Source organism: Cotesia typhae, unplaced genomic scaffold (genome assembly GCF_013202065.1).
Source record: "Cotesia typhae breed Kobodo isofemale line unplaced genomic scaffold, CoteBio_Ctyphae contig_43, whole genome shotgun sequence".
Lineage (NCBI taxonomy): Eukaryota > Metazoa > Arthropoda > Insecta > Hymenoptera > Braconidae > Cotesia > Cotesia typhae.
Genome location: NW_027423752.1, coordinates 290,012 through 315,651, shown reverse-complemented (window position 1 = coordinate 315,651; position 25,640 = coordinate 290,012). Strand labels below are relative to the sequence as shown.

General features: G+C 26.0%; 2 protein-coding genes across 5 annotated transcripts in view; one reads left to right on the top strand and one right to left on the bottom strand.

Moving 5' to 3' along the window:
- Kdm3 (Lysine demethylase 3) overlaps positions 1–25,640 on the top strand; it is a 133,893-nt gene that overhangs the window by 30,102 nt on the left and 78,151 nt on the right. For all 4 annotated transcript variants that reach the window (XM_074244322.1, XM_074244320.1, XM_074244319.1 and 1 more), the window contains exon 8: positions 9,163–9,247. In XM_074244322.1, the coding sequence (XP_074100423.1) occupies positions 9,163–9,247 (85 nt within the window). The remainder of the gene's footprint in view (positions 1–9,162; positions 9,248–25,640) is intronic.
- On the bottom strand, positions 18,217–19,377 carry LOC141528326 (uncharacterized). The gene is made up of 2 exons (XM_074244327.1): positions 18,432–19,377; positions 18,217–18,349 (listed from the first exon to the last, which is right to left on the bottom strand). The coding sequence occupies exon 1, from the start codon at positions 19,342–19,344 to the stop codon at positions 18,463–18,465; it is 882 nt and encodes a 293-aa protein (XP_074100428.1). The 5' UTR covers positions 19,345–19,377; the 3' UTR covers positions 18,217–18,349; positions 18,432–18,462.

The window sequence follows — 25,640 nt, the reverse complement described above, 5'->3', positions numbered from 1 at the left end:
CCATACATGTAGCACGCAAGGGTGAATAAATTCGGTAAAATAACAGTAATAATTGCATAGCGGATCAAATTAAAAAAAAAAAAAAATAAAAAAAAAGAATTTATTTTTTGCTACTGTAATGACAATAATTATTTAAACTATTGGTGCTACTATAGTAAATAAATTTTCATTAAAAGTGTACATGAACCGGTTTACATTCAAGTGAAGGCCGGTGCATTATCACATTTAACGCATATACTAAATAAAATATGTCGGGGTCGAGGTAACGTTACTTTAACAATTCTATGTACGAATATGCACATATATACAATGCATATATGTGCATAAGGCTATTAATACGTTTTTATATATGTATATTATATAATTCTAAAGGGGATGGTTCAGTACCCTTACGGGCATGTCTCGACTGTCTGTGCACTGGCTGTACTAAATCTACTGTGCTATAACCTACACAATGAGAGTAGAGGGTTTGTATCAACGACCGACGCCAAGAGATTTCCCCTATATACTCTCTCTCTCTCTCTCTCGCTCTTTTTCTCTCACATACATCACTAAACTTGTATATATGTACTCTTTAGTATCCCACCTGTTTATGCAGCAGTTTCGAGTGCCGAAGAGAGAGCAAGAGTAAACAGTAGTGAGTTTTAGCTGAAATAAAGTTTACTACAACAAAACTACATTCACAAACTTCCATACTAAACATTTATAACTTTCTCGCAAACAAAAATATTTAAAAATCGTTAGTAATAAAAAATTCACACTCGAATGAGCTAAAATAGGGCAATATTTTAGAAGGTTAAAGATTAATCTTTTTGGGATATAATCTATTGCTTTAACACTTTTCAAACAGTTTAAATTTTTAAAATAATAATTTATTTTTTAATTTTTGGGTAAATTTCTTTACAAATCTAGCTATTGTAGCCGATCTTATCTCGCAATTTGAAGAAAATATGTTTTATTTTGTCAATTTTACCGAAAAAAATTTATTTTAAGCTTCGCGTAATTATTATCAATTTAAATTATTATTTATTTAATTTCGATGATTTTTAAATTAATTTTGCGATGGAAAATTTGAAAAAAATTATCAACAAAAATATTTTCGGCTTTTATAACTAAATCATTCCAGATTACAATGAGTATAATCTAGATTATAATGAGTATAATCCAGATACCACGCAGTATAATCTGGATATTTTTTATCCAGTGTCATCTTATTTTTTCCGTGTATCGAATGATTTTTAAATTAAATCGTAAATTTAACCAGTTATTAAAATTTTTTGCCATTTTAAAATTTTTTTATCTGTCAATAAATTTTGAATAATTTTTGTTTTTAGTATTGTGTTAATTCAATTAACTTTAAGAAATTAAAAAGATTAAAATTAATAACAAAAAATTATTTCAATAATAAAACTAAACTTGAATTGAATCTAACAAAAAGTAAAAACTCTTTTTATCTTGCCAATGGATCTCTCTTATTTTTATTAGTAAATACTTTGAACTTGTAACAAAAACAAAACCACTTTACTACGTTTTTACTCTTTTGATAACAAAAAATCCGATAATAAAAATCGGTCAATTTTATTATTGAATAAAAAATAATAGAATAGAGGGCCTGAAATATTACCGATAATTTATTATTTGCGAGAAAGAGATAAGTTTATACTTTATTTTTATTTTTCTACAAGTTGCACACTCCGGACCACCAAGGATACTCATAGTATGGTATATACAAAGATACGATGCTTGTTGGCTAAATCGATTGGCTTACATCCCAGACGGTATCTCTTGCCCGCACGATTCCGCAGCCTCAGGGTCTTTTAAAACTTCAGCTTCTGCTCAATATTTTTTCATTTTTTCTCAACAGTTCAAATTTAAATTTCTTCTTTAACTTTCTAATTTTAAAATTACAATTCAAATTTTTTTAAAAATACCCTAGTTTTTAAACTTGTGACACTGAAGTTGACAGATATAAGAAATTTTTTTAGAATTTTATAACAATTAAATTATTATTAAAAAAAAAAAAAAAATTGTTACAAAAATTCCAGATGTAAAAATTAATAAAAATTACAAGTGAAAATTTTTAGAATTTTTTTTATTGTAATTGATTTCTTAAAAAAATTTTTTTAATTTTCTACTTGAGAAATTTTTTTTAAAAATAATTTTTCAATAAAAAAAAAATTCTAAAAATTTTTAAATGTCGGCTAACTTAATTTTCATAAATTAGCCTATATTGTAAATTTTTTGAGTTATTTTTTAAAAACTAAATTGGAACTAAATAATATTTTTAAAAAATTGCACGTATAATTTTTCAAATTTTTTACAAATTAAATTGAAAAAAAATTTTTTTTTGTAATAATTTTTTTAATAAAAAAAATTCTAAAAATTTTTTGATATTGGTAAACTTAATTTTTATACTTCAATATTATTTAAAAATTACGAAAGATATAAAAGGTGAATACCTCTAGAGCCCGGAGTATGAATCGCGGGTGTACTGGGAAGAAATAAAAAATAGCAAGAGAGCCAAAGAATAAGAAGTAGCAGTCACGCCGTCATATCACGAAATTCACACACATAATCTCGAAAGATATTGCACACATACAAGTAAAATTCCAAGAGGGGATAGGGATGTATCGTCGAAAAGTGAAGGGTACCTAGGGGTGGTAAAGTAACCCCCAAAGTGGGGATAGATTATATATTTTTCTCTTAGAAAGTAGGGATTCTCATTGAAGCGATAGTGGGGAGTCTCGTCGGCAGTGGGGTGCCTGGTATCGCGATTCTGAGCCTCATGCGGTTCCAGTAGACGGCAGCACTGCGGCCCGTGCGCATCGCGGAACGTGTTGACTTTTTTTGATTCGTTCAAAAAAAGAAAAAAAAAACCCCCGTATTTCTAAACCCAGATTTAATTAGATTAGGTATTAAACCACGATTTAACAATCTACACACTGTTTACACAAGTTTATTTATTTGTAATTCTATTTGCAATTAATTACAAGTGAATTTGTAATTTAAAAAACGAATAAGTGCTACAGTGTATTTAAAGTTTTCTTTTTTCATTTTTTTATTGACAAAAATTCGTGGTTATTTTATTGATCAAGTGTGAATATTTATAGCTTCCGTTTCATTCCATGCTCCGTTTTTAAAAATTAATTAATATTATTATTATTATTATTATTATTATTATTATTATCGATAATAGTTTTTATATTTTATTAATATTCAAAAGTTGGCAAAATATATACAGAGAGTACATAGTTGAGTGGTGGAGTCTTTGTGCAATTATTTCTGGCTGGATCGATACTCGTCGACGCTACTCCAACTCGCGGTTTTTCCACGAGGATTTTTTTTTTTTGAATTTTTTAATACTTAATAATTAATAATTAATTGTAATTATTGTCTGATATGAAGATCATGGTCTTCAAAAAATTTAAATAAGCTTTTATAAATTTTATTTTACATGGAATTTTTTTAGAGGTCATGTAAATATTTATAAATAAAATAAAATAGAAGAAATTTTAGGAATACTTGAGGCCGGGTAAAGTGTGTGAGTCGTTAAACGTTGGATAATGATATAAAACGTAAGAGAGTAACAAACAGCGAGTTGTGTCGTGGTGCCAACCGGATATTGCTGGTGGTTGAGTGTGTGTATATGTATAAGAAGATATATATGGTGTGTTTTATGAGATAGACAGATAGAATAGCGAAGATAGTACGTATATATATATATAAGTGACAGGTGACCCTTGTTGACCCTCTACGGATAACAAGAGGGTGTGCAGTCATTACCATTTAACGGACAGACAGACGAGAAAGGAAATAATAGTAAGTTTTTTGAATTTATACATTTTTTCGGGAAGAAATCCTTGAGCTTGGTTTTTTGTTACAGGAAATAAAGATGGGTGTATTGATTAGGGGTAATCGATATTACTTTGTTGTCAACTGTGTTTAAGTGGTCTTGAGAAAAGTTTGGTAGGGCTTTGGACACTGGGGAATTATTTTGGAGTTAATTTTCCGGGTGTTTATTCATTTTTTCGTTGTTTGTATTGATAATCTACAGTGAAGAAATTTATTAATCTGCAAATTTATGTAAATATTTTCTTCTTTATTATTAATACAATTAAATAAAAAATTGATTAATTTAATTAAGTTAATTACATCGTTTTTACGCAGTGTACAAAAGGTCTAAATAAAGTTCGCTCATGAACACTTTAACGATAATAAAGTACTATTGATTACTTCAAATCAATAATACCTAATAAATGAACCCAGTTTTATGAGAAATTGGTTTTTTTTTTTTTTTTTTTAAGGAAAAATATTATTTTAATAAAGAATAAATTGTAGCATTTAAATGATAAATATTACATAGTTTGAAATGGTAATTTTTGCAGTTGATCATTGCTTATTATAAATCGACTATTATTTATTACAGTTTACTTTTTTCCGTGTTTAAATTTTCAAATTTAACAAGACAGGTTGAATTCTTGCTTAGATTGAACATACTTGATAAACAGAGTAAATTACTTGATTACTAGTTTCTTAGTATTCAACCCTCCTGAACATTGACTATATTTACAAAGTAGTAATTCGAAAATATCAATTAAAATTAAGTAGTACTCAATTAAAATGTCATCTTTTTTTTTGCATATCATTTAATTTATAAAAAAGAACTTTTAAAAAGAATTTTGTATTTCATGTCTGTTTGATCTCATGAAATTAAGTATTCAGCTCTCTGTAATGAGGTTTTTCTTTTAATTAAATAAATAATTGAGTGTAAATCTTAAAAAAAAAGATAATTATAAAGTTAAAAAAAATTATCTTGTATTTTTATCGGATTAAAAAAGTAAATAAATCAAATCTTAGAGTAAATGATTGAGTATTAAAAAAAATAGTTTATCTAAAAATTATCGATAATAAAAGACAGATATAAATTTAAAGTGTTTTAAGGTCACTTGAAAAAAATGGATTTAAATATTTAAAAAATTACATACAGCTATCTTATGAATAAAAAAATTTTTTTCTAAAAAAAAAATGTCCTGTTTTAATCTCAAGCTTATCATGCATAATTACAGAGTATGAATTATGAGTTTAATTTGCATATAACCTACCAATTAATAACGATAAATTTTTTTTATTTTTAAGTTTCTTGTTAAAAAAAAAAAAATGGTTAAAATTACTTGCATAAAAAATTAAGCTTTATGGTTAATGCTGAAATTAAACGGATGAGAGACACAGTAATTATTAATATGTGGATAAACATACATTTTCCTGTGTTCTATACATTCGGTTTATATCCTTATCTCATCTTTTGTACTACGACATATATACAAGTACCCCGTATACATAGTTCTGTTTAACAATTTATATCTTTGTCTAACCAAATCTGTTTCATTTTATCTTTGGTTTTGGGTTTACTCTCATGTACATAGGTATATAAGTACATAGTCCCCATGTGTCTATCTCAATCCACTTCAGACTCTTGTCAACGAAATTATTCAGTGCTCACTGAGGAGTAATTCGCCGGTGAATTTCAAGTATTTAACATTATAGTGAACAAGTAATGACTGTTTAATAATAATAATAATAATGATGACGATGATAATAATAATAATAATAATAATAATAATAATAATAATAATAATAATAATAATAATAATAATAATAATAATAATAATAAAAATTATTATTATTATTATTATTATTATTATTATTATTATTATTATTATTATTATTATTATTATTATTATTATTCTGGCAACCTTGCAGTCACTATGTGACTGCCATGACTTGTGAATTATAAATAAATAATATTTTGCTTTCTTAAATAATGACTTCCGTTAAATTGAACTGTACTTTCTTAACTATTGAAGTTTTTGAAGATATAAGCTCATCCTGATGTTACACTTATCAAGAGCTTTCATTAGAGTACCCACTTGCATTTTTGATATATTTTTTATATATACATATATATATAATATATATAAATATATAAAATATATGAAAAATTGATGTGGGTACTCAAATGAAAGGTCTAGATGAGTGTAATGTCGGGATGAGCTTATATCTCAAAAAATGTCAATAGATCACAAGATACAAGGTTATTTCTTAATTATGTGCCTAGAGAGAGTATTTTTTAATGCAGTCTAAATACTTATTATTATAAATTTAATTTTGATGAGAATGATATGAAATTTTGAAAAGTCACAAATTTATATCAAGACCTTTGCAATGGTACTAAATTTCTCTAAAAAAAAAAAAAAACAAAAAAAAACGATTTTATTATATAAATATTCTGGAAACATAATTTTTCTTATTTTCTTAATAATATAGAATATTTTTATTTTGATTTTTATTATTATTGTTATTATTAAAAGTAAATAAATAAAAAAATTTAATGACTTGTTTTTTGGCATCTATATAAAGTAACATCAACAACAAATGTAAATCATCGTAAGCTAATATAAAGTATAATACAGTAATAAAAGAGATAAAACGAATTGAATAGTATATTTTATAACGATAACGACATTTTTCCTTTGTATTCTTTCGTTATAATAAATTTACATACTTGCAATTATGCGAACAGCAGACGGCAGTTTGCGGATATACGAGTCAGTGCAACTAAGTATTCTACTGCCTCTTCTTCTTCTTCTTCTTCTTCTTATTCTTCTGCACTTATATACATCTATCTATCCATGCACACATACATACATTTTCTGGTATATATAATCGTATTACTGGATGAGCCAGACAGTTGCGTATAAAGATAAAAATAAAAACCGAGATGAAAGAGACGAGTTGGTATAAAACAGAAAGAGAGTAAAAGGAATAATAATAATTAATATTAATATCAATAAAAAAAAAAAGGGTCATAATTCTTTGGTAAATCGCCAACTACTTTAACCCCAATTTGCAATAAAACTCAGGACGGAAACACATCTTCAATTCACCCTCCAATTTATCTTTTATGGATTATTACTCTTCAATTCCTGTGGAGATTAAGTCTTATTTTAATCTACGTGACTATTTTTTTAAAAATAAATTGAAGCTATTTGACATATTAATTAATAAAAATATTAATTAAAATTTATTTCTACAAGATATTTAATTTTTTCAAGGCAAGAAAATTTACTTCTATCAAGAACTAAATTTTTTTGGAGCAAGAGGCTAAATTTTCTCAAAACAACAAGATTTTCTTGACTTAAATAAATTTTCTTGGATCAAGATACGTATTTTTTAAAGCAAGAGAATTAATTTTGTTGAAATAAGTGAAATTTATTGTAAAAAAAAATTTTTTTTTCGCTCAAAAAAATAATTAGGAAGAAAAATATTTTCTTGGCTCAAGTGAACCTTTTTTTCTGTACTGAAAAAAAATTAATTTGAATCAAGAGTAAAATTCTTGAAACCAAGAAAATAATTTTGAAGAAGCTCATTGTCTTGAATCAAGACGAAAAATTCTTGAATCAAGCAAAATTTACTTAAACGAAGTGAAATTTCTTAGCTTAAAAATTTTTCAACTCAAACCAAAAAGATGAAATTTTTCAAAATTATTTACTTGATTCAAGTAAATTTTTTTTTCTGTGTGTGTACTATAGTGCACCCTATAGGGTGTGCCAAATTTTAACTTCTGTGATGGACTAGTTAAAATTGGAATTTTGAGTTCTGGTTTTAATAAGAGTTGTGTTTGGGAATTTCCTGACATATTTTGAGCTTAAGAAATTTATTTGATTTTCAGAGAATTTTTTAACAGTATCCAAACAAAGCTCATGTAAAAAATTTGATGAAAATCAAATAAATCCCTTACTCTCAAAATAAGTCAGGTGATGCCCAAAAACAACTCTTATTAAAACCAGAACTCAAAATTCCAATTTTAAAAAGTCCATTTTTTTTTAACATGTAAAAAATACAGATGGCTCTGGAAAATTAACCATTGAGCTCAAGAATGACAATATAATACATATAAAAATAATATAGTTTACACCACGTCTAAGAATTAAGAGGTCCATCACGAAAGTTGCATTTTGGTACCCCCTAGTGTATACCATTTAAATTGTAAGAAGAAATTTGGTAAAAGTGACGTATGATCTTTCTTATTTATTACATATCGAAATTGCATTACGTGACCTGATATACATGCACTAGTTTATTTATCCTGGTCGTCTTCCTTGTACATACTCTTACCCATACACATACCATTACCATTACCATGAGATGTTAATTTTATACATACAGTATAAAGTATATACTTGAATATACAGAGTATTATAGAGTATATATGTAATACTGACACGGCGTCCCGTTTATTTGCGCTAATGAATGCACGAGTCGAACAAAGCCCATGGTCTGGTTTGCACGGGGGACGTGAGAGAGGCGGATTAATATAATATAATTCACTGTATAGGCATACGTATATTGTATAATATGTTGTGTGTGAATGTGAATGTATATAATGTAAAGGAAGATGAAAATGAGAGGATTGTTAGGTACAAGAGATGAAGAGAAGGGTTTTTTAAATGGAAAGGTAAAGAGGTAGTACTAACTTAAGCATTAATGTAAAGTATATTTATAAGTACATAAATACGTTTTATAGATGCAAAGAGATTTTTTTAACAGAAACACCGTTTTATGGATGGATGTATAATTATGAATTTTAAAGATATAATTATTATGCGTTTCATTTTTATTTTTTATTTTTTATTTTATAAACTTGGAGATTATTGAACTCTGGATTATTTCAAAATTAAATAAGAGTTAATTGACAATTTTTATTTTATCTTTACTATCAATACTAATAATTTTTTTTAAAACCCGTAATTAATGATTTACTTTCTTTTAATAATTCTAATCGTTATCTCCGGAATTTTTTTTAAAGGTTAAAAAAATAAAACTATTAAAAAATTATTAAATTTTTTTTGAGACAATCTTTTTTTTTTTTTTTTTTTTTGTTCTAAAATACAGTTTTAAACATTTGTTTTTTTCGGTCTAAATTAAATTAAAAAATAGTAGCCATTAATCATTTTTCGAAAGATTAGATAACAATAATTTATTCTGAATGTAAAATATTTTTATAATTTGTAATAAAAATTTTTTTTTGTCAATTATTATTTTACTGTGAAATAATTTGTTGGTATTTATAAATTAACTTGAAGAAAAATATTTTTGTTTTAGCCTCGAGTGCCGAGAAGACCCCGTGGTAGACCGGTAACCACATCGTTAACAGTCGCACAACCAGTGTCGCAACAGATAGAAAAAGGTGAGTTTCAAAAATTTTTTCTTAACGTTTAATGTATATCATTTTTTTTTTAATCATTATAATTTTCTCGTCAAAAACTAGCGATTAGATGGTTTTAAAAAATAATTATGTACTTCTTTTGATACAAATGTAGTTGATTAAATCATGGAGAATTTTAAGTGGTTGTTGCATAAAAAAATTTCTACAAGGAATTCAGATGTATGAGTTCTATTTTATTATAAAATGATAGGTCGTTTAATTAAAATCAAGTTAATTGAAAATTAATAATAATTGTTAATTATTTTTCAAGTCAACAGAATGAGTTTTATAATCAGGAATTGTTTTAATGATTTTATTTTATTCATAAAAAAATTTTAAATAAAACAATAATCAGACGTAAAATAAGTTCAATTTTTCAAGTAATTAAAAATTTTCTTACTCGTCAATTGGCTACGAAAATTTTTATTAAAATGATCATTAAACTTCAATTTTTTATTTTAAAAAATTATCAATAATTTTTTTTACATGCAATATTTCAATTTATTAAAAAATTTCAAAATTTAATTTCTAAATCAATTATGATTTTTCAATCCGTACACGGAAAGAACAAGATGACACTGAATATCATCCCAGATTATACTCAGTGATATCTGTAGTGAAAAAAATTTCAGATAGTAGCTAGTATAATCCAGATTATACTGAGTGATATCTGGATTATACTAATTGTAATCTGGATTATACTAGCTACTATCTGGATTATACTCATTATAATTTAGATTATACTCATTATAATCTAGATTCTAATTATTATAATACAGATTATACTAGCTACTATCTGAAATTTTTTTTTTTCACTCAATATAATCTGAGGTGATATCCTGTGTCATCTCGTTCTTTCTGTGTAGATATCTGATCATTTTTTTATTTTATTTAAAAAATAATTTGATAAAAAAAAACGTATTAAAAAATCAATTTCGGTATTACAATAAATTTAATTGAAACGTCAATAAATTTAATTATTTTCTCAATTGATGACTTTAAAACTTGAGAAATAGTAAAAAAAGAATAAAAAAAATATAAAATGATAAAGAAATAAATTTATTTCTACATTTATACAAATATATACGTCAGCTATTTATTGTTATCGACTAATAAAGGCTTATCCGGCATTTGTATTTGATAAAACACCACGTGATTCATCATATTCGTTTCCACCCCCATAGTTACTTCCGTTGCTAGTTTAACGACTCACAGTTTATTATATCTAAAGAAAAAAAAAAAAAAAAAAAAATATTAATTGACAGTTTAATTTAATGCTACATGTGTTATAATCTATTGTAGTGTTTTTCGATAACAAAAATTTTATTCATTGATTTATTCCGCACATTCACGAATTGATGTTCCAAAAGCTTTAGAATCTCCTCGAGCTTAGTATAAAATAAGTATGATTAAAAAAAGCCGAGTTTGTAAAATAAGAATCAAGTAGAAAGAGGTAAAAAAAAAAAATAAGACTTCGAACCTGATTCTCCTGTAGTAGGCCAACAGAATAAGTATAAAATGAAATAATAATAAACAATAATAAATAAAAAGTACAAGACCAGCCGGAATGAATGCTTCGAAGAATTGCGAACCGGTCTTTTTACAAACAAAAGGCTATGAGAGTCTCCACCTTTTTCTTCTTATTTTTTTTTTTCATCATCATCATCATCATCATCTCATATCTCATTCTATTTCTTCTTCATCTCTTTTCTATTGTATTAGTCTTTTGCGCTTCTTTACTCTCGACTAGTCTAAGCTCCAAAAAATAGCTTAAATACTTACACGTTTAAAAAAATATAAACAAAATTGTCAAAGTTCTTTGGCCCCAATGAAACGTTATTAAAATTGTTTTTCTGTTCATTTATTTTTAGAGATAAATTTTTTTTTTTTTTTTTTTTTTTTTTTTTACTGAAATTTAAGGTAATCTTTGATATGTATCACTTATGATTGATTGTTTAATAGCTGTAGATAAATATTTAAATCCGATAGAAAAAGTTTATTGTAGGCGTCGTAAATAACAGATGAGCTTTAGATGAAAAGGAAAAAAATATAAATAAAGTTTCAATGCTGTAAATAAGTGATAAAACTGTGAGAATAGTATTTTTTTATATTTCAAAATTTTTAGTAAAATAATTTTTTATAATTATATAATTATATTGACGTTCAAATTAGGAAATTATCTAACTTCATTTTAGAAAATCTTCCATTTGGACAAAAAAAACAATGAGTTAAAAATTTATTATCATTTTAAATAAATCATAGTTTAAAAAAATTAAAAAAGACGCTTTTTATAGAAGATCAAACTAAAAAATATGAAATAAAAATAGTGTAAAAATTTTTAATAAATATAAATTAATTAAAGTGTAAATAAGTGAATAAGTAAAAAATGTATTTTATATAAAAAAAAGTGTGGGGTTCATTGTGTCAATAGTTATAAATATTTTATTGACAAATATGAGCATCCCACGCTTTTTTTAAAATAAAATACATTTTTTTCTTATTTTCACTATTATTAATTTATATTTATTGAAATTTTTTACACTATTCTTAATTCAAATTTATTTCCTATTTTTTAGTTTGGTTTTCTATAAAAAGCGTGTTTTTTTAAACTATTATTTGTTTTGTTGAATTAAAATTATTTTTGGTTTGAAAAAAAAAATTAACTTGAATCAAAAAAATTGATTTAACTCAAGATATTAAATCTGAATCTAAAAATCTCCTTTTTTGAAACGAATAAAATTAATTCAAACATGAAAAATTTTTGGTTCAAAAATACAAAGAATTTTTTTAATTTTTTTAATTTTAATTTTCTTGACTCACAGTTTATTATTTTGAATTAAATCAATTTTTCTATCAGCAAAAAAAATTGACGTTGATTAATTTGGTTTTTTCTTTCTTTAATATAAGATTGTAATATAGTAATTAGTGAGAAAAAAATAAAATATTACGGTTATGTTCTTTGAAGCTGGTCGTCTCTTTATCATCCGGTTAAATATATGTGAATACATATGTGTATTTTTTACTCGACTACTTGCATGTGTCTAAAAGCCGCCCCCTAGCTCGATATATCCTCTTGGTAGGCAAATATAAACCAGCGTGTCGGGTGACACATTTGCCTAAAATACTCCACCAAGTAGATTGATATTTCTTCATTTGCATAGAAATAATATATTAAATTTATAATATAGAGGGTGTTCCGCATTTCAAAAATTTCAAATTTTAATCAACTTTATTTTTGACAATTTAAATAATAAGAAGTTACATATTTACTATGATAATACGTAATTTTCAGAAGCTTTCTTCTGAAAAACACTTAAAAAACTAGATTTCGAATTACAGAGTATTTTTAGACTGGTCCGTTGAGACTAAGTGGTATGTCCGTTTTTCGTCACAACGACGTAATTTCCAATGAAATGATTTAAACCCTCTTGTTTAAATTTCCATTATTTATCCAGTCGATAGTGCAGATAAGCTATTGATTTGGGTGTTAAATTTTTTGTCACTTAAAAAATTTAGTGAAGTTTATCATTCATGGACATTCTCCTTCTTGTGAATACCATCCACTATTTTATTGCGTTTTATCTCTTTTTTTATCCGTTATTTAATACCCTAAAAGTTAGTGCAATAAAAAATTAACGATCACTAAAAAATATTCAAAAAATCCAATATTCATTCTATACAAAAAAAAAAATTGTTTTATAAATGCATAATTTTTCTTTTTATAGATTTTTATTAAGGGGGTATTTTGGTCTACACGGAAATAACAAGATGACACTGGATATCATCTCAGATTATACTCATTATAATCTAGATTATACTCATTATAATCTAGATTATACTCATTGTAATCTGGATTATACTAGCTACTATCTAAATTTTTTTTTTTTTCACTCAGTATAATCTGGGATAATATTCAGTGCCATCTTGTTCTTTCCGTGTAGAAGCATGAAATTTCAAGTAACTTTTAAAGTGCCATAAAAAAAAAAAAGCAATCAATATTTTTACCATACATTTTTTTATCATTTATTTATTAACATTATAAGAATACAAAAAAAAAATAAAAAAATTTTTAAAGTTAAAAATTTTTTTAATTAGCAGCTGATGAAGTGGGAGAGTCTCAAAAAATTCAAAAAATTAAAAAAAAAAGTGGTAAAAATTTTTCTATATATTTACTAAAGATTTTTCAATATATTTTTATCCATCAATAAATTATCCTAGAATTTTTTTTTATTAAAAATTTTGAACAGGGAATAAAAAATATCAAATTTAAATTAAAAAACTTTTTGGTTATTGTTCTCCATTTTTTTAATTAATTTAAAACCAAAATAAATTTTTACAAATATTATTAAAGTTTTTTTCCACACGAAAATAAATTCCAAAAAATTAGAGTGATTTTAAAAATAACTGTCTCACTTCATTCGACTGTGCTATATTTTATCGAAAATGAAAAACTATTTGAAAGTTATATCGTTAGTATTAATTAAAATTCCTAGAGAATCTAAACTATTGATTCAAAGTTCCACGTTGATCGAGAACTTTAAAACACAAATTGAAATATCCTACAAAGTTGTTGACGTGAATTTTTATCATTACTTAAATAGTTAACCCAGAATTTAAATTCAAAGTTTAAAAGTGGACATAAATATTTACGTAGCTGACTTTATTAAATTATCTATTTTTTTTATAAAACTTCAAATTAAAATTCCATGTGTTTATTTGAAAAATTATTTATATTTCAATTGTAATCAAGTATTTTTTTCTCGTCATACAGACACATATTTATCAATTGAGTTTTTTTAAAATCAACATTTCAATCGTTGGAAAATATTGAAATAAAATCCCATGAACTAACCCACAGAAGTAGTGTATTTACATTAAACTATTTAGAATATGTACTGTTGTATTATTCAGTACAAATAGTATAAACTATTTATAATATGTAGAATAACATAGCGATACAATTTTAATCAGCAGACTCTAATAAAACAACAATAATATATATACATGCGTATAATAAAGTTTTCAGTTGATATTAAAATATAATCTATTGTATATATATGTCTTTACTCTTTTACTTTTTACATAGATAGTTATTTAATAATATTATATATGCAGACAGTTGCATGAAAGTCTTGTATAGCTGTATTTTATTGCCGCTTTTACTATATATATATAACATATAATGCAACTTTACTTCAAGTCGTTATATTTTCACGAGCACAGTTGCAGAACTCGGATAATTATTGTTGTGAACTGGCGCAAAGTTTACTTGTGAATAAGTACTTCATACTTTTCTGTCTTTTATTTCTTCAGAATAATGGAAAAAAAGTTTAAAAAACTTACCGCGTCCTTCTGTTATTTATTTTTATTTTTATTCAAAAAGTACAATTTTAAATAATTCTATCAATGAAAAGTTTTTATTAATTTTTAATTTATTATTTTAAACATCGAATGAGATAATTATTAATTCATGGGATAAAACGTCAGTTAAAGGGTATTTTAAAATGTAATTTAACGTCAATCTTATCCGTACTAGATGGGCTAGAAGGGGCTAGGAGTTTGTAATTTTTAAATTGTCAATTAAAAATTAACGTCAATAATACCCATGTCACTAGCTGGTTTATTAGACGCATAATATTTGATGGATTGAAATTTTAAATCCTGAAAATAATGTATGGCTCTATAAATACGGAACTCCTTGTACATAATAAAATGCAATTATGTCTCTCATTGGGATATTTCGGGTGAAAAGGGATTTGTCCCTCGTTATTATTTAATTTTTAGTAAGATTAAATATTCATTTCACACGGATGTCACAATCATTTGATTTTAATATAATCTACTTTTCTGGCTTTTAATCCGATTTAAATTGAGTATAATGTAAAAAATTATTTCTACAGTTGAATATTCATGTATATTTGAATTTACAATCAACTATTTAAATTTCATTCTTTTAATATGATAATTTATAATTTTATTAAATTCAAAATTCATTCTCTGATTATTTTACTATAGAGAAACAAAAACTGATTGATTGATAATTAATTTTAAGTTTATTTCACACTTGAGAAATTTTTAAATCTCTTTTAATTATTAAAAAATTTCTATTCAATTTTTTATTTAATTCACACTGATTGAAGGATTTATTAATTATTAGTAATTTAATTGATTTGGAGACAATTATTTAATTTATTCAATTTTAATTAATATTTTTTAACACTCAATAAATATTTATTTGGGAAGAACGTACATTTATTTAAAGTGAGTAAGTATTTATTAATAGTTAAAAAATATTTATTAACAGTTAATGAATATTTTGTTGAGTGAATTTATTTCGCTTGCAATTTTTTATAAACAAAAATTATCTTTATAAATTATTTGCATTAATTATATTATAAAATACCAAATTCTATCACAGCTCATAATTTTCTTTTATATTTTTAAATATAAAAAACTTTTATTTATTTAGTGAATTTAATTATTATCACACCGAAAAAAAGGTTCATTTGAACCAAGGAAATATTTTTTTTTTGTTTCTAATTATTTTTTTGACAATAAATTTCACTTATTTCAACAAAATTAATTCTCTTGCTTTAAGAAATACATATCTTGATCCAAAAAAATTTATTTAAGTCAAGAAAATTTTAAGAAAATTCAGCCTCTTGCTCCAAAAAATTTAGTTTTTGATAGAAATAAATTTTCTTGCCTCAAAAAAATTTTTTTCTTGCTCCAAAAATTAAAATTTCGATAGAAATAAATTTTTGTTGATTAACATGTCAAATGGTCCATTTTCACTCACAAATAAATTTTATTATAAAATTTGTATCTAAAAATTAATAAGATTATTTCTTTTGTTAACAGCTCCATAATTAATTAAAATCTAACCATTTGTTGTTTTACTACTTTATAGGAAAACAATATGACTAACTGGCATACATTTAAATAAATAAAACTAAAACAATGCGATGTGAATCATAAAATTTTCTGAGGCCAGTTATATTATTAGATTCATTTTTAAAAATTTAAACTTGTGAATAATGAATAAATTTTTACATGAGAACATCACTCACCATTGTTTACAACACACTTTCATCAATAATTTTACTCAACAAAAAAGTAAAAAGTAAAACAATTTTCATAGTTATTTCTGTGACTAATACTTATGCTTGTTTTAGTAACCAAGCTAAATTACGATAATGAGTTCTTGTTAAAACATCATTTCAACAATTGTAAGCATAACCGTTTTATATATACTTCATAGAACCATTAACATATACTTTTACAAAATTATCTAATCATGCACAAAATCGCAAACAAACAACGTGTTAACATATTTATATTATTCAATGCTTTTTTTTTTTTTTTTTAAATGCTGAAAATTCCAGTTCATTTACATTAATTTGAATTATAAAAATGAACATGTGCTTTCTTACATTTAATGTTTTTATTAATGGCCTTTTTATGCTCACAAAAAATCTCGTTTTTTTTTTTTTTTTTTTTTTTTTAAAGATTCCTCGCATTAACGCATCACAATTATTTTTTGCATATGGTTCAAATAAACACGCAAATATTTCGGAGCTACTTATAACGGTACTATTTTTTGCTAATTATTAGTTTGCACTTTTATCATCCCACATAATAATTTATTGAAGAATTTCTTGTGCTCCAGCAGGTTCGCCCCTATTCTAATAAAATTACGTGGATTAAAATAATAATGATAATAACAAACACATTATTATTTTTATTTTTATTTATACTGTGAAAAATTAAAATACAAAACTCGTTAAAAATTCAATAGCAAGGAGTGGAATTCTCTTCGTTTAACATATTTATGCTTAACGGATTTTTTTTACACTGAATCAAAAGGCAACTGATATAAACCGGTAACATAATTTAATGACCACTATCTACCACTGGAGGTTTAAAAATTGTTTGTGTCCTAACTAAGAAATAATCGAGGGTGTTTTTATTCCCGATTATACTGAGTGAATACAAATTTCAGATTATAATGAGTATAATCCAGATTACAATGAGTATAATCCAAATTATAATGAATATAATTAATCTAGATTATAATGAGTATAATATAGATTATAATGAGTATAATCTAGATTATAATGAATATAATCCCGATTATAATGAGTATAATTTAGATTATAATGAGTATAATTCAGATTACAATGAGTATAATCCAGATATCACTCAGTATAATCGGGATTTTTCTAGCTACTATCTGAAATTTTTTTTTGCCACAGATATCACTGACTATAAGGGGTTAGGGGTACTCAGAGGCCTGAAAAAATGATGATTTTCAATAATTTTTTTTTTTTGTAGTTAATTACTTTATTTGACAAAAATAAAAACATAGCTTTATTAGAACACGTTTCGATTTGACTTCACGAAAATTAAAAAAAAAAAAATTAATAATTCAAAAAGTTATCGCTGTTTTTGTAGAGCCCATTCCTCCCGAAGTCCTTTGCGGTGATCATCATAAGTCCTTGGAGATTCATCTAAAATCAATCGGACAAGAAAAATTAGTTTTATTAATAGATAATCTTGTGCCTGATCGAAGCTTTTTTTTTTTTTTCGAAATTAACAAAATGGCGGCTTCAGGAAATTTTTTTCAAATTTTCGAGAAAAAACCGACAGTTTATTGTTAAAAAAAAATCGAAATTTTTGAAAAAAAAAAAAAATCCTTCGATCAGGCACGAGTTTTTAATGTTTTTCAAAAGTACAATAAATTTTATTGAAATCTACCGAGCAGTTTTTAAGTTACAGTGATCACCAGTTCAGAAAACATAGTTTTGAGAAAAACGCATTTAAAGTTTTGCTATGGATTTATGTCGAATTATAAGAATTATTTAATAACTTACACTGAGTCATCTATTCCTGGACCATATAATAGCTCTTCAGCCGTCATAGCTGCTTCCAAAATATCGATTTGCTGGTGCCTACGTTGCAATCGACCTTCTCGGGTGTTATCATTAGCGCGCTTATCTGCTACTTTCATACGTGCAGCATCCATTCTTTCTGCATACCGATGAGAATTAGGCCCACAATTAAGTCCTAGTGTATTCATCAAGACTAATAATGAATTTATACCCTCATTAAATATACACATAGCAACGTATGCAGCTATTTGTACGATAGTATAACTAGTATTTACCGTTTTTGGGCATATTTTCCATACTAGTTAGTTAAAAGCTTTCATTATTATTCTGATTGAATCCACCTACACATCTTGAAAGTAAATTTTCATTACTAAGATCTTCGTATATAGGTTTGATAGCTTTTAAAACATCAGAAGGTAAGGGAGAATAATCGTGAGAATAGGTATCAAGCTCTCCTCTTGCTTCAGCGCGCTGGTAAGAGCACCAAGATTCTTCGCCTTTTGGACACATATCATGATTCGGTTTTTCATCACTCGAGCCGTAGTGATAAAAGGTTGCTATTATAGCAGATTTCATATTTTCAATAGAATCACAATGCCGGCGTATTGCTAAACCATAGTACACAGTTAGTTTGTCTATTACTTTTCCTGTGAGCTTACCTCGACCACCAAGACCTTTTTGGTTACTCTTCAGCGTACGTAATCGACTCCCCATCCGCTTTTGGACATGCCCTATACATTCCTTTTTATTTACAGTTGTATTTTTGTAAGGATCTGATTTTATAATTCCTGAATAGGTCTTGGAGTCACCATCACCAATATAGTTGGCATACTTAACTCCATATTTAGTTTCAGAATACGAAAACATTTCGACCATCGCATCCACCTCCATTTTCCCAGAAGACCCTTTATGATTAGCAGAACACACATCTTCATGTGATTGATACCATTCCTGGAACTCGACAGTATTTGGTTTTTTTTTCCAATACTCACATAGCTTACAATGTGCACTTTTAATGTTTATGTCAAGAATCTTTCCAGTAAAATAGCCAATTATAGAAGAAACTCCAAATGACGATGTATATCCCCGTTTTTGCCAGGTTCCATCTCCCGATACAGTTAGATGATTTATATCTTCATTTTCAGTTGTTGGCATTGCTTGCTTTTCTTCATTCACAGCTTTCGTCATGAAGGTTTCTGCGACGGTTTTACTACAATTCAAAATCTGTTTCAGTAAAATTGTATGCGTAAATTTATCTAAAAAGACGGCATTTCCATCAGGCCGCAAAACTTGCACAATCCTTCGTATCCTATTCCTAGTATTCTCATTACAAAAATGAAACGTCTGTTTATTTCATAAGAATGCCCAACGAAAGAACAGGAAGGAATATATTCATTTCCACAGTTATTACATGCAACTACAATTTTGAATCCCAGCCCACGTGTACTTGCTGTTTGAAACACTACATTTCCATCACATTTTTACATTTTATAAGAGCAGAAATTGCAGTGAATACCTGAATAAAATTTATTATTCGAAATTCAGTACTGCTGTCTTCAGGTACATCATCTTCAGTGTTTTGTTTTAATTTTTTAGAAGATGTATTCTGAATACTTTCATCACGTTCGGCTGTTTTCGGATTAAAAACATTCTTTCTTTTGACTGAACGCGACTTATTAATTTTTTCAGAACTCCAAAGTTCTCTTGAAACCTTTCTAGAATCACGTCCCATAGTTAATAATTTAATTCACTTGAGAAATAATTTATCACAAAACTATCGACTGATCAGTGCAACGACTACAGGTATACTGGCAACCAAAAATTATTTTTCAGTTCTTGTACTACCTACAAATTGTGAATATATGTAGAAGGATTTATATATATATAATTATACATACATTAAAATGGGGAGATATTCATGACAATGAAACCCGAAAGGTCGGTTGCTTGCAGCTGTTTCTAGCTACCTGCTCTCGAATGCCACGTAGCACCCGAGTGTCCTTTGGTCATTGTTAAATAACTCGAAAAGAATTTGTCGGATTCACTTCAAATTTTCACACAATATTTTTAAAATATTATACTTTAAGAAAATGCAAAAAAAATATCGATTTTTTGAAAATTCTGACTACCCCTAACCCCATAATCTGGGATGATATCCAGTGTCATCTTGTTTTTTCCGTGTAAGAATTTTTTTTTGCTTTGAGTAAATTTTACTTGATTCAAGAATTTTTCGTCTTGATTCTAGACAATAAAACTCTTCAAAATTATTTATTAGGTTTAAGAATTTTTCTCTTGATTCAAATTAATTTTTTTTTCAGTCTAGTATTTTTAAGAATTTCATTAAAGAATGAAAAAATAATGAATCAAACTTAACAAGCAATAGTCCATACTAGACACCCATGAATTATTTGGGGAGAAAAACTCAATACTCCGTAGAAACGGTTGGAAGGGTCGCAGGTGTAGTGTCAGTCTTTAGTTTTCACATGTCTGGCAGGTGGCACACAAGTTCTTACCCGGTTTTTTAGCCTTCATTTAACAAAAACTCCCGGGTCCCTTTAATTTTTGAACAACAAAAAGAAAACCGGGACATTGAAGAGTAAAAATAAAAATTATTCAAGCCCATTTATCTTTACTCACCCAGCATTAAACTTTACTGTAAATACATTTGTATTTAACAGTAGTATTATTTTTATCACTTTATTACCTTTCGCAGTTCTTTTATCGCTTGCTACCCTCAAATTCGCTTCGTAAGAAAAGAAAAAGAATTTCATTTTTGAATAAAACTAAAAAGTATTATTTTAGATTGAAAGTTTCCCGGAAGCACAAAAAAAGTGTTATCTCGGTAAACTTTTCAACAACTTTCCCAACTCTGTTTAGTTTGTCGACGAAGGCGAGGTGGGTAGTAAGAGAGGATTAAAGAAGGAGGAAAGAGTAGTTGGAAATTGAGAAAAGAGAGGAGGAACTTGCCACATTTTTCATCCTTTTTATTCGACCTTACATTCAACTTAAAATAACTTAAATAAATTATTAAAAAATTTTGTATTACTATTTTTCATAACGAAACAATTTTACTTTTTTATCATTAATTTTCTTTTTCATTATTTCTTATTACTAAAGTTTATTATCTGTTCTGAACGCTGGTACATTAAAATAAATAGCAATGAAACGAAGTTCAGAAAATTCACAATCGATAAGGTTTATTCATATTTTTTATAAAAAAATATATTTAATTGCTGATGTTTAAAGTTAAATTAAAAAAATGTGAATTTTTAATAATTTTTTTTTTGTTATTAAATCATGTTATTTTACAAAAGTAATAATATGGCATTATTACACAATGTTTTGACTTGAAGTCACGAAAATTTAAAAAAAAAAATTTTATAATTCCCAAAGTTATTGCTGTTTGTGTTGACCCAGTTCCAAAAAAAAAGGTCTTTGCGGTGACGATCGTAAGTCCTTGGAGATTCATCTAAAATCAATCGGATAAAAAACTTAGTTTTATAAATAGATAATTTTTTTTTTTTTCCAAAAATTAACAAAATGGCGGCCTCAAGAAATTTTATTCTAGATTTTCGGGAAAAAATCAACAGATAAATTCGTCATAAAAAATCGAAATTTTTATGACTTTTTTTTTTTTAATTGGGTCAACACAAATAACTATAACTTTGGAAATTATAAATTTTTTTTTTTCAAATTTTCGTGACTTCAAGTCAAAACATTGTGTAATAATACCATATTTTTATTTTTGTAAAATAACATGATTTAATAGCAAAAAAAAAAATTATTGAAAATTCTCATTTTTTACTAAATAAAAAATACTTCGATTAATTCGATCAATTCTTAAGACAACAAAAAATATATTCTTGTGACAAAAAAATTTTTTCAAGAGTAGTACTTTTTTTTTTTTTCAGTAGAATGTACTTTTATTTTCATTTTTCAACACAGAAAAAAAATGTTCTTGAATCAAGTATATATTTTTGATGAGCTCAATATTTTTGGTTTGAGTAGAAAAATTCTTGATTTAAGAAAATTTTACTTAATTCAAGAATTTTTCTCTTGAATCAAGTTAATTTTTTTTTTTCTGTGTAACTTAATATTATTCATCTAAAGACACAATAACGAATTCTTATTAAATTTTCTGTTTTGTCCACCAATAAGAGTGTATAAAAAAAATATGATGATAATAAAGTACTCTCTAATGGTTGGCAATAATAGTTATGAGTTATAATTATAATTATAATAGCCTGTTATAGTTTCCTGAACACGTCAAAGTGCAATTTGCACAGGTGGCCGCGTCACATATCGAAAGTGAGATTGACTTTCGCGTTCGCCTGCACACTCTGGCCGTCAGCCAAATACAAATCTCTTTACTTTTTAGCTATCTATTTCTCTCTTTTCTCATTCTATTCGTATATATACATAATATACATATATAAATCATATACCCTTTTACTTGGGATAGAGTTTGTTGCAACCATAAACACTAAAACTATTTCTGTATATCCGAGTCTTGACTACGTTGACGTCGACGTTGACGATCTAGATATTAAATGATGTACATATTTAAGTTAAATTTCTAAATCTCGTCGTCAACCTCTATTCAGATCTATTCAGCTCTACTGAGCGAGTTGTATATTGACCTCCTTTTTAATATAAACTTTTCATTCATTTTTGATTATGGCGCGTGCATTTAATTCAATTTTCTCAAAGCAAATCCGTTTTTTACAAGCTAAAAGTTGGATAAAAAAATTTTTTAATGATTTCAATTGAAATTTAAAAAAATGTCAATTAAAAATTCTACATTGTAACAAAAGTATAAATAAAAAAAATTTAATGTCTACCGAAACGTCAATTAGTCGAGAAATTAATTGAATAAGCGTAAAAAAAAGTAAATGTTAGACATTTATTTTAATTTAAAGCCGGAAGTATCGAGTACGGCCTCCTTCTGAAGAGATCAAGAGCTTTTTTTTTTTTTTTTTTTTTTTTTTTTTTTTATTTAAATATTTTTTACTCGTTTTTTACGTCTCAATCGACCCAGTTTTCTATAGTTAGTGCTTGCCCGTGTACTCTCAGTGTTGTACAACGGCCAGCAGGCCAATAAGACGTACTAAATAAAACAAAATGAAAATAAATAAAAATAACCAGGGTGAAAGAACGAGGAGAGACGGATCAAAAAGGAGCTTGAGGAGTAAAGAGAGGAAGAAGCCGGTTATTCTTGCCCGCCCCCGAGGTCTAAGCCATTTTATTCCCGCCTAGAAGTCTACGCGGAATATCATCCTACGAATTTCCTTTTATACGTATCTTTATGAGCTTCATTTTCAAATACATTTAACAATCATTCTTTTTAATTTTACGCTTTTAGTGGTATTTATTAATATGGAAAAGATCAATAAAAGTTTTTATGTTTACTAACACCTTGAGTACTTTAAATGTTTATTTTTATTTGATATTGAGTATTAAGTTTTTTTAGGATGTTTGTTTTTATGCAAAATTGTTGTGTTCAAAATTAAACTCTAATTTAATTGAAATAAAATTTTTAACGATTTTTAGATACTCAAAATAATTGAATATAATACAAATTAATATAATTGTTCTAAAAATATAATAAAAAATTCTTTTTTAAAATTTCCAGTTCAAAAGTTAATTTTAAAACTTTTTAAATTTTATGATTGAAAAAAAAAAAAAAAAAAATTGAGTAATTAGTTTTTTTTTTTTTTTTTTTTTTTTTTTTAATTAACAATTGTATTTTTTTGCAATATGTAGATTTTAAACAAATTGTTTGCTCTAATTGTATTTAAAAATATTAAAACTAATAACATTTTTCTTGAAAAAAATTTTTTTTCTGGTTTAGAAATTGAAACCACTGAAAGAATAAGATGACACTGAATATCATCCCATATTATACTGTGAAAAAAAAAAATTCAGATAGTAGCTAGTATAATCTGGATTATAATGAGTATAATCCAGATAGTAGCTACTATAATCCAGATTACAATGGGTATAATCCAGATATCACCCAGTATAATCTGGATTATACTAGCTACTATCTGAAATTTTTTTTTTCACCACAGATATCACTGAGTATAATCTGAGATGATATCCAGTGTCATCTTGTTTTTTCCGTGTAGAGGAATAAAAAAAAATCAAATAAAAAAAATAATTATTCTTTTGATTTAAGCGTACAAATTTCTAGTATATTTAGAATTATCAAAAAAAGACCCTCAATGAAATTCGAACCCGATTTTTTCAAAAAGCTGTGCCTAGTACGCTCAAACACTGAAAAAAAAATTAACTTTATCCAAAAAAAAATTTCTTGAACCAAGAAAATAATTCTGAAGACTTTCATTGTCTTGTATTAAGACGAAAAATTCTTAAATCAAATAAAATTTACTTAAACCAAGAAAAATTTATTAGTTTAAGAATTTTTCTACTCAAATATCAAGAAGATAAAAATCTTTAAAATTATATACTTCATTCAAGTTAATTTTTTTTTCTGTGTAGCTATAAAATCAGAAATCCTTTATAGAGAATTGTAATATCAAATATACAGAAGATATCAGTTATTTAAATATCACTAGAATTCAAATTTGCGCGTGCAAGCGCGCGCCTTACTATAGCGTTTGCATATATTTTCATGCTCATGATATATTCGACCAATCACGTTATGAATAGTTTGATGCCACATACATTTCATCTCAATTTTATTATGGGATTCCAGTTATTTGAAACTAAAAATTGATTTTAGATAAAAAAAAAAAAAAAAAAAAAAAAAAAAAAACTCTTCATCTATCAAGATATCTTGATCTAAAATGAATGATTTAAATTCTAAAAGTTTCGACAAGTTTTAATTTATCAAATTTTCTAATCATTATATAAAATGACCTACTTTATTTTCCATCAATATTTATCAGAAAATCATATAAATGAGTAAAGTATGCTTTATTACATGACTCTAATAATAATGACATATTTAGAAAGATTTCGTCGTGAAAATTGAAATGTCTATGATAATAAAATAATATTTTAATTAACGTACTTGAGCATCTCATGATTCATCCAGTGTATTGTACTTGGTAATTTAGTTATTTTTATTTTATTATATTTTTTTTCCATGTCATGTGTAGGAAGAGCGAAAATAACATAACGGATTTCCGGGAGCAAAGAATCTTTTACAAAGATATTTTTTGTCTTTTATTAAAGTCATTTCATTATTAATTTTTTTTTTTTTTTTTTCACAATTATAAAATGAATTTTTTTTAGATGGTCTTTAAATTACGGGCTTTAGTCGTGTTTATAAAGTTTATTTTTTTAATCATAATAGGGAATGAAAGTTGAGACTAAATATTTTTTTTCCTGTTGTGTAAGGGTAAAACAGAGTTGAGTGAAGTAGAGGGCAGACTGATGGAAACTTTTCGTAACTTCCGGTCGATAAGGGTCTCTACTATCTCTGGGTATACGGATGAGGGTGAATCCCCTGCAGTTAT